The sequence below is a fragment of the Mirounga angustirostris genome, unplaced genomic scaffold (assembly GCF_029215605.1).
Source record: "Mirounga angustirostris isolate CCGP_5_RB_7025 unplaced genomic scaffold, mMirAng1.0.hap1 SCAF_4, whole genome shotgun sequence".
Lineage (NCBI taxonomy): Eukaryota > Metazoa > Chordata > Mammalia > Carnivora > Phocidae > Mirounga > Mirounga angustirostris.
In genome coordinates this window covers 146,553,179-146,563,258 of record NW_026991712.1, presented here as the reverse complement: position 1 = coordinate 146,563,258, position 10,080 = coordinate 146,553,179, and the positions used below count along the sequence as shown (strand labels likewise).

The 10,080-nt window shown below is 52.5% G+C and overlaps 1 protein-coding gene across 2 annotated transcripts in view; it reads right to left on the bottom strand.

Annotated features, from left to right (window-relative positions):
• Window positions 1–5,425: 5,425 nt before the first annotated feature.
• Window positions 5,426–10,080, bottom strand: part of DHCR24 (24-dehydrocholesterol reductase) — a 30,241-nt gene continuing 25,586 nt past the window's right edge. For both annotated transcript variants that reach the window (XM_064589070.1, XM_045897610.3), the window contains 3 exons: window positions 9,382–9,579; window positions 8,901–9,079; window positions 5,426–8,158 (listed from right to left, as the gene is read on the bottom strand). In XM_064589070.1, the coding sequence (XP_064445140.1) occupies window positions 8,005–8,158; window positions 8,901–9,079; window positions 9,382–9,579 (531 nt within the window). In that variant the 3' untranslated portion in view covers window positions 5,426–8,004. The remainder of the gene's footprint in view (window positions 8,159–8,900; window positions 9,080–9,381; window positions 9,580–10,080) is intronic.

Here is a 10,080-nt window from a genome sequence, read left to right as displayed (position 1 = left end):
GATCAGGCTGAAATTTCTTAGATACAAATATAACTATTTGCTATTCTGTAGATCATACTTTGGTATGATATGAACAAATTGTTAAATTCTTAAATTGAACTTAATTAAAATTTAAAAATTCTGTTTTTTCCGAAGACACTATTAAGAGAATGGAAAGACAAGCCATAGGCTGGGAGAAAATATTTGCAAATCATAGATCTGATAAAGGATTTATCTCCAGAATATATACATTAGTCATTAAGGAAATGCAGATTAAAACTACAATGAGATATCACTACCCACCTATTAAAAAAGCTAAAATTAAAAAGACTGACCCTGCCCAGTGTTGGTGAGGATGTGGAGAAACTGGAACTCTCATACATTGCTAGTGGAAAATGTAAAGTGATTCAACTACTTTGGAAAACAGTTTGGCAAAAAACTAACTGCACACCTACCATCTAATCCAGTCTTTCCTCTCCTGGGTATTTACCCAAGAGAATGAGAGCATATGTCCACACAAAGACTGTAATGTTCCCAGCCACTTTATTTGTGTTGGCTGCAAACTAGAAAGAGTCCAAATGTCCATCAACAGGTGAATGAATAAACAACTGTGGTGTGTCCATACAAATATTGAGCCTGGCCAAATTGTACAGTTGAACTATGTGCAGTTTATTAGATATAAATGATTACAGTTTGGAAGAAAATAATTAACAACTAAGAGCAATGTAGAATCCTAGATGGGATTCTGGAAAGGAAAGGAACATTCCTATAAAAACCGGTGAGATAAAAATGAGGTCTGTGGTTTAGTTAGTAACAGGATGCTGATGTTAATTTCTTGGTTTTGATAATTCTACTGTGGTTATGTAGAAGATGCTAACGTTGGAGAGAGCTGGGTGAGGGGGGCATGGGAATTGCAACTTTTCCACAAGTCTAAAATTAATTCAAAATAAAAAGTTAAAAATATACACAATAAAACTTTTTTAAAAGATTGCTTTACCTTTGGGGCGTCTGGGTGGCTCAGTGGGTTAAGCATCTGACTCTTGATTTTGGCTCAGGTCTTGATCACAGGGTCATGGAATTGAGCCCCATGTCAGGCATGGAGCCTGCTTAAGATTCTCTCTCTTTCCCTCTCCCTCTGCCCCTCTCCATCCCCCGCCTGCAGGCATGTATGCCTGTGCTCTCTCTCGCTCTCTCTCAAAAAAAAAAAAAAAAAAAAGAAAAAGAAAAGAAAAAAAAAGATTGCTTTATCTTATAGAATAAGTACATTTTTTTCAAATACACTTGTTAGCGGTCACATTGCTGACGATCACTGTCAGCATAGAGCAGGTTAACAATTTTGGAACGCTTGCCTTTTTGTAAGAGAAACCTGTGTGACAACTTTAAAAGAGGCAATTCCTTTAAGTACTTTGTGTCGAAATACCAGTGCACTTCTATACGTTACAAAAGTCGTGTAAATGCTAAGAAGGGACATCCAGCCATAACGGAGTGAAAGATTCTCTGGCTGCCATGGAAGGCTTCCTTTCCACGGAAGGTCGAAGTGCCACAGGAATTAACATCCCTCAGGAGCTGTCCTCAAATTTGACTGACGGCGTTGGCATATAAACACCCGGCAAACTCACTCCTTGTGGGATAGAACTCTGAGGTGTATGTTTTACTCTGGCTTTCAGAGTTTTCCCCACACAACTCAAGCCCCCTTGCCCACAGTGGTAACCTGTTGACAATGCACACTTTCTTGGCTCTCACCTCTTCCTCCATCTCCTGCTGTTTTCTTCACCGCCCAAATGAATGGCTTGTGCCCAAATCCTTGTCTCCGGGTCTGCTTCTGACCCAGACCAACACAAGCACTGATATTTTTTTCTAGCTTCCCACTGTGTCACCTTGCCAGACCGCTGGCTTGGGCATCTCACTTCGGAGACCACTGCTTTCCTCCACAACAGTAACTGTCTGTCCAGCTCCTGACGCACCGACCAGACAGCCCCATCCGGCAGAGGGCAGCCATGCCTGCAAAAGCGTCCTATGGATGCTGAGCTGAAATCCGGCTTCCTTGTGACCTTTGCCCTTTTGCCTGGGCAGGGCTGTAAGGAGAGCTGAGGTTTGCTAACTGGGCTCTACTGAGGCGTCCCTTGACCTCTGGGGAAGGAAGGCAGGAGGGCTGGGCTCTTAGCTTTGCCCTGCTTGAACCTAAGTACAAACCCTGTTTGTGATATGTTGGACTAAAAGCTTTGGAGAAAAAGAGTTCCACAGCAGGGTAAAGGTTTGCCCACTGTCAATTCTAGTTCAATCTCTTTCAGTAGTCCACAGAAGACTGGGGTGAGCACTCTGGCACATGACATCCTCCACATCAGGATCTAGCAACTCCCTGGTTGCTTAGGAGGGTAGCAGTTTCTTCCAGTTGAATATAAAGTCCTGCCAAGTTGTGGGAAGCCCTGAGCAGGGCAAAAACTGCCTTTCATAAGCCATGTCACCAGACCTGTGACTCAGCACCATCCTGCAATCTGGATCACAGGTAACATAACAATGAGTGGGCATCTCATATAGGCAGTCCTGTTGCAGCTAAATAGCTGGTCATCTAATACCTCAGCACGATGAAGCACAGCTGGCTTTTGCAAGAGGAAACAGGCTCAGAGAAGGAGCAAGTTTCCCTAGGTTGCAAAGCACTTATGCTTTAGCTAACCTAGTTAATAGGATGAGACTTTTATTGGCTGTGTTAGGTTCTCAGTAAACGAGGGTGATGGTTTTGACCGTCAGGAACCCTCTCCAGTGCCTTGTACCTCAAGTCCACAGTGACCCAGACACAACAGCCAGGCCAGGTGACAGGGAAAGCCCCTCCTGTTCCGAGCTCATGTCCTGAATCCTTGTAATATGGGCTCCTCGATGCCTGCCCTGGGCCTCAGCAAGCCTGGCCCCTGCTGCGGGCCCTGCCATGGTCCTTTGGCCCTAAAGGGAGTTTCACCTTCTCTAACTTGACCCTTGGAGCTCCATGCCTGAGCCCACCAGGAGCCCACCCAGAGTTGCTTCATTAGGACAAAAGATACTCCTATCACCCAGGAAATTTCAAGGGATTTAGGATTTAGATTCAGAGTCAGGAATCAGGGTCAAAGGCCAAATATTAGAATAAAAGATGTTTCTAGTGCTTTCATCACTTAGGAAATTACAAAGGTTTTTTTAGAAGCCCTGTACCAAGAACTGGGGACAGAGACCACTATATATTTTTTCTATTACCTTGCAGTGCCCCATTAAAAAACTCATTCCCTTGGGACTGCTCCCTAGGGAACCCCATGGGGAGAAGAGGTGATGGACAGAGCAGGATTCAACTATTTCTGGGTCTACTGGGTCAACAATCTTCACAGCATCTGTCGTCAGCTGTTCAAGCTGCTACAACAACTTACCAGAGACTGGGTGAATTAAACAACATTTATGTCTCACGGTTCTGGAGGCTGACAAGTTCAAGATCAAGGTGCCAGCAGATCCCGTGTCTGGTAAGAGCCCTCCTCCTGGTTTGCAGATGGACATCTTGTATCCTCACATGGCAGCGATCAGAGAGAGGGCTAGATCTCTGGAGTTTCTTCTTCTAAGGACACTAACCCCATCACGGGGATTCCACCCTCCTGACACGCTTACTTCCAGAAGGCCCCACCTCCCAGTACCAGGACACTAGGGCTTCAACATACACATCCCTAGCACCATTGAAATACCCCTTCCTAGACCTCAACAAAGCCTCACTCTCTTTCTCAACACAGCCTGCCTGGGCAGTCACCTGAATAATTTGAGTAGTCATGCAAGATGAAACCTGTTAGACCATTTAATCACCAAGACAGGACTAGGAAGCCTAGTTTAAAAATACATCCACATTTAACTTGCGTAGTGTGATTTTTCACACTACTAAGCCAAGTTTGGAAAACCAACTGTTGCTACTCTGGCATGAATGCCAATGTGTGGACACTGTGTGTGTGGACTGAGGGTCTGTTTAGACAGGAGCGGCTCCGGTGGAAGGAAAAGCCCCGAGTCAGAGCCGAACCCTCCCTGCCTCCCTTCTCCGCAGATCATGCCATGAACTCTGACCTCCCACTACAGGTGAGGCCCAGCCACGGGGGCTCATTTCACTGCTTCCAGAGCTGGAGCGACTGTCTCAGCTGGTGCTGAGGCTCATTCCCTACTTCTGTGCTGTAAGATGAGATACAGCTCTGCGTCCTTGTTTAATTTGTTAATGGCGTCCATGTGGCCTTCAGGCAAATCACTTGACCTTCCCTGAGCCTCACTTTCTCACCTGTAAAATGGGGGTGTAAACTGACCTGCTTCTGGTACAGGATGAAGATCCAATATGAGGGGCACATGGATGGCTCAGTCAGTTGAGCGTCTGCCTTCGACTCGGGTCGTGATCTCGGGCTCCTGGGATCGAGCCCCGCATCGGGCTCCCTGCTCAGCGGGGAGTCTGCTTCTCCCTCTGACCCTACTCCCAGCTCATTCTCTGTCTCTCGCTCTCTCTCTCTCAAATAAATAAAATCTTAAAAAAAAATCTGAGATTGTGTGTCATGTGGCATTTAAGGCTTAAGATACAAATTCTATTTTAAGGAACATTAAAGATTTCTCCTCATTTAAGGAGAGTTCACAAAAATCCAGACTTGTGAGACTGAACGACCGGAAACATCCTAAAGCGTTCTTCCCAAATAACCTTAGGATGGGACCCTCATATCACACATATTTTAGGAAAATGTCCATCACGTATATCCATGTGTACCAAACTCAGCTCTTTTATCTCTGCTCATTTAGGCCTGACAACCAACTTGGGTGACTTCAGGAACTCTAGCGAACACTCCCAAGTAGTAGTGACTCAGCTACAAAGCTCTGTTTCTTGCTCCTGGAATAGGCCAGGCCAGGGCTCAGGTGATGAGCAGTACTGCAGTTACTCAGGGATTCGGGCTCCTTCCAACTACTGACCCTGCCAAAGCGTATGGCCTGGTTGTCACTGGCATCCAGCTAAGAAGGGGAAAGTGCCAGAACCTCATGTGGGAGGTCTTCCCCACGTCTCTTCACATCTCCTGAAGACCAGAGACACCTGAGTGCAAGGGAGGCTGGGGAAGGCAGTTCTAGCAGCTCGAAGAAAGGATTTTAGTGACCAAGCGGACAATCAGGACTGCAGCTCCTGATGACCACGTCTGACACCCTAAGAAGTCGTCCCCTCCCTGATCCGAGCTACCGTCACCCCTCCCCGGGCCCTTCTCACTGGTTGCCCGGCTTCTAGCCTCTCCCCCTGCGGTCAGCGGCATCCCATTCACACCTACGCCAGGTCACACTGCGACCAGCGGCAGACGTCCAAAAACGGGGAAAAGCGCCCACGATCCCCGGCCCTCCCCCCTGTCGTCCTTCAGTCCTTGTCCATGGTCCAGAGGGGGAACCCACCGGCGCCGGAGCCCGAGCCTCCAACAAGAAACGACGAAGGCTAGTCTCCAGGTCACACTTTTATTTGTATAGAAGCAGCGGCCACGCAGCCACGGGGACATGAAGTGTGTCCGACAGCAAGCACAGCTCTTGCGGCTGGAAGAGCCTGCTCGGGGACACTCGGGCCTTTCTCCTTGGTCCCCGCGGTCATGGGAAAAATAAAAACCACACACCATGCACTGCCGCACGCATCCCCCACCCCTTCCCCTTCTGTAACAGCTAATGAAATGATGCAACCTTCCAGCCAAAGAAACTGGCTGCAACTCGGATTCTACAGAAAACCTTCGTGCAGCCAAGAAACTCGGGGCTCTAGAAGGGAAAGGCCTATCCCTTTACTTTGCACACACACTCACCCCAGTGCCAAGTTTCACTCCCCCTGAAACCACCACATGGATGGACAGGGATGGGGCTGGCTAAGGGGAAAAAGCCGGTCGCGCGGCCTGCCATGCTTGCAAGTCACCATTATGATGGGAGCAGAACGTAAACCTGAGGCTGCTATGATCCCGAGACCCTCCCTTCCGAGCCCCCGTTTCCGGGTGAGGTCTGTGAAGGGCAGGATTTTGGTTTTTCTAGGACTAAGGGCGGTAGAGGCCACTAGCATCTCTGGCTACCCTCCCGGCGGCTTAAGGCTGGAGGCCCCTCTGGTGGGACGCCAGGGCCTTCTTGGCCGGGCCCCTCTGCTCGGGCTAACCATTCCTCCACAAGAAGTAGGATCATCAGTTTAGCATCGAGCGGGAAACGCAGGCGCCCACCAGGAGGGCAAAGGCCAGAATTCATGTGCTCTGCAGACAAGCTGGAGAATGAGGTTTCTTATTTTTCTCATGCCCCCTCCAGAGGCCAAATGGGTAAGGGGAGGGGGGGGTGCCTTTGTCTCCTGAGGGTCACAAACGCGCCCAGCACTCATGGGACCATGCGAGGACACCTGGCAGTGGGCCGAGGCTGCAGGGGGATAGCTGAGCATCCCCCGGGGAAAGCCTGGCTCCATCGGGCTTCTGGCAACCTGCAGTGACAAGACGCAGACCCTTCCCTGCGTGCCATAGGTGCGCTTCTCTGAGTGACAGGAGAGCTGGCCTTGGTCTGAAGGAAGGACCTTACAGCGCCCACGTGGAGGGTTTAGGTTTGGTTTGGCCTTGAGCGGCACTGCAAGCACACGGTCCAGGACAGTCATGTGCTCCCACAGCGGAAAGGCCTGGGGAGGTGAGGGGCCGCAGCTCCAGGGCCAGATGACTCGCCCACGGTCACACGGCTTGCTGATAAGCCAGCAGGGCCTGAGAGCCAGCTTCTGTCTCCTAGTGCAGTGCTCACTCTTGCTTTCAGCAGGTCACTGCCTGGCACGGTTCACTCCATCCCAGCTCCCTACACGACACGCTTCGTTCTCAGAGGCTGGGTCCTCAGCTGGGGACGTTCTTCAGATGGAGCTGCATAACCAACTAGGCTTTTAACAAGTCAGGAAGGACCTAGGGAGGCTCCTTTCCTTCTGGAAGGGAAATGGGGCTAATTTTCTCTGAGCTTAGGATTTGTAAGGCACTGAAATTAACTACAGCTATGGGCGGGGGCGAACGAAGGGAGGAGTGGTTGGAGAAATCAAGCTGATGGTCTTTCCTTGGGGCCCCACAGTGAGACTCCGCACTGAACCTCCATCTTCCTGCTTGGTGGGGTCCACCCCCCCACCCCCCACCCCAGGCTGCAGAGCAGTATAGATGCAGCCCCCGCCCCCGTGACTAGGCAGGCTCTGGGGCCCAAAAGAGGCACGGAGGGTCGGGGAGCCAAGGATGGGCGCAGGTGCTCCAGCCCTAGGTCAGAGCGGGAGCCACACCGCCTGGGCTGGGACAGGAGGCAGCCATGAAGTGTCTTCGAGGACCCGGTCCTCTCTGAGACATGGGTGATGGCTGCGGTGGGCCGGAAGGAGGAAGGGGCAGGGCGTCACCAAGGACGGCACAGGGAACTTTGGACTGGGACCTGGCTTTGGCACAGCACGTCTTGGGCCTGCCTGCCCCATCTGTTGCCCTCCGGAGACCCTGGGGAGGGAGAGGAACCTTCCTTCTGTCTGTCTGTGAGGGGTGTGTCTGGCCAACTGAAGCAATGGTGGGTGCGACGCTGGAGCATCCCCTCACCCTTCCAGCCAGAACTGCGCCCAGGTGACCTCACGTGGGGCCTTCCTGGACTCGGTGCTGAGCGGGAAGCCAGAGTCAGCATAGCTACGGCCCTCAGCACCTGCCGCCAGACCGCCGCCGGACCCCGATGCCCACGGCCTGAGGGCAGGCACTGTGACCCCCTTCACCAGGTGGACAGCTGGGTCCAGAAGGGCTGAGTGACTCGCCCAGAGTCACACAGCTCACGAGGGGCTGAACTGGGAATGGGACTCAGGTACGTCTGACTCCAGAGCCCACATCCTTTGCCCTCCACTCGGCTGCCTCTGGGAGCCAGAGCTAGCCATCGGGGCAGTCCGTGTGGGATTTCTGGAGGGGGTTCTTTCTGGAAGCGTGGATCTGGGAGAGCAGTCAAGCTTGAGTGAAGAGAAGATGCCTCCTGGACCTGGGGACAGGGCCCACCCACATGTCTGTCTCTTTCCGGGCGGGCCCACGCTCAGTGCCTGGCAGCCTTGCAGATCTTGTCGTACACCTCAGGGAAGGCGTCCTGGCAACCGAGCCGCTCCCGCAGCCTGTGGTACAGGGAGCCATCGAACATCTCCCAGAACTCCTCCCGGCTCATGTAGCAGTCGGCATACAGCATCTGGAACCTAGGAAGCACAGGACGGGGAGGCTGAGGGGAGGGGAAGGGACCCGAGAGGCCCCGGCTGTGTCCCCAATGAGCCGCAGGAAGCGCTCGTGGAGGATTTCTCGTTTACACTTGCCCCCACATCCATCACCCCCCAAACTTTGATCATGGCCCCATGTCGTCCGTTGCCCTCCACCACCCAGGCGGCTCAGCTTTCTGTCACTGTGGATTCGGGACTTTCGTATACCTGGAATCATACAGTACTCCTTTTTCCTGGTTTTTTCAATCAGCGTAACTATTCTGAGATGTGTCCATGTATTAAATACATCAAGGGTTTGTTCCAGGCTGGTTTCTGAGCTACGCTGTCCTGGGCCTCTGTGCGGCTTTCAGTCAATCTGTGCGGATTCAGAATCCCTCCCTCCTTCGCTGAGCTCCTCCAACCCCGAGTAGCGGCCCGGAACCTATCTAAAACCACACCACCATCTGCTCTGGGGAGCGGAGCAGGGTGATCCCGGGGCTCTGGCCTGAGCACCTGGGGGATGCTGGTGTGCTCATGGGAGGGCTGTGAGGAAGAGGGGTGAGAAATCCCACCTCCAGACTTTCTCAAGGTACTTTCCAAACCAGAGGCCACTACGGCTCCACACTCCCTCGGCAACCAGTGGGGCTGGCTCGGGGCTGGCCACCTTGACCTTACTCTACACCCCCAGCAGCAGCACCCTGGGGCTGGCGGCCGGAGAAAGCGTGCCACACTCTGGGCCACTCACCCATGCACGCTTCGGACGAACTTCTCCAACTGCCGCATGCACGACCTGGCTTCAAAGTGCTTCACGCGTGGCTCCCCATATGCTCCAATGTCAACATAGAGCTCGGCCTCATCTCCCTTGGGGTGCACCAGGCCCGGCTGGCTGGGCAGGATGAACGGGCACAGCCAGATGGGGTAGACCTGGGTGGACCAGGGAGAGGGGCGTTGGTGTTTTTTCTCCAACAGGTGCCAGGCTCATGGCGGGCCCACTCCACCCCCACCCAGAGACCCCTCTCTCTGGCTGCCCACAGCTCTGCTCCCGATCCCCGAGGCTATGGCCGACAGCGCCTCCACTTTGCCACGTTAGAGGGCACAAACGTGAACAGTTCACAGAAGTGCTCAGCAGCAGCCACCATGCCTTCTCTCCTCTCAGGGCCATCACGGAGCAGGCCCATTTTACAGCTGGGAACACTGAGGCCCAGAGGGTGCCGTCCCCGGCTCACATGGATGTCGTTGTGGAAGGTGTGCACTGCCTGCGACAGGCACTTCATGGGCACCAGCATGTCCTGCACCACGTGGTGCTGCTCGTACAGCTTGCGCAGGGTCTCGCCCTGGGTCAGCTTCAGGAGGGAGATCTTGGGAGGCACCATCCAACCAAAGAGGTAGCGGAAGATGGGGTTGTTGCCAAAGGGGATGATGTCCTGAAAGACAAAGGTTGGCGATGGAGAGAAGGGGCCAACAGGGCCGAGTATCTCCATGGGCCAGGGGCCAGGTCCTCGTTCAGCGTTCCGGATGACAGGGCCCACTCCTCCTGTCTGGAGGGGAACGGTGGTACCCACGGTTCGCCCAGCTGGGTCTGGGTTTGAGTCTCAGCTCTGGCATTTACCTGCTGCAATGACCTTGGGCTAGTTACTTAACCTCTTTGAGCTTAGTTTCCTTATCTATAAAACAGGATTTGAGGGAATAATGAGATACCAACTAGAAGGCACACAGCCCAGTGCCAGGAGCAAAATAAGATAACTATAATTGCTGTCATTGAGGTCTGAGTGGCTGGCACACAGACGGCATTTTGTAAATGGTCAAGAAAATGTCACTGAATGAGAAGATCATCAGAGAGCTTAAGCAATTTCCCCAATGTCACATAGCCACGGGCCGCTCTCACCAGGGTGGGCAAGGTCTGGCTCAGGGTCATCCATGAGCTC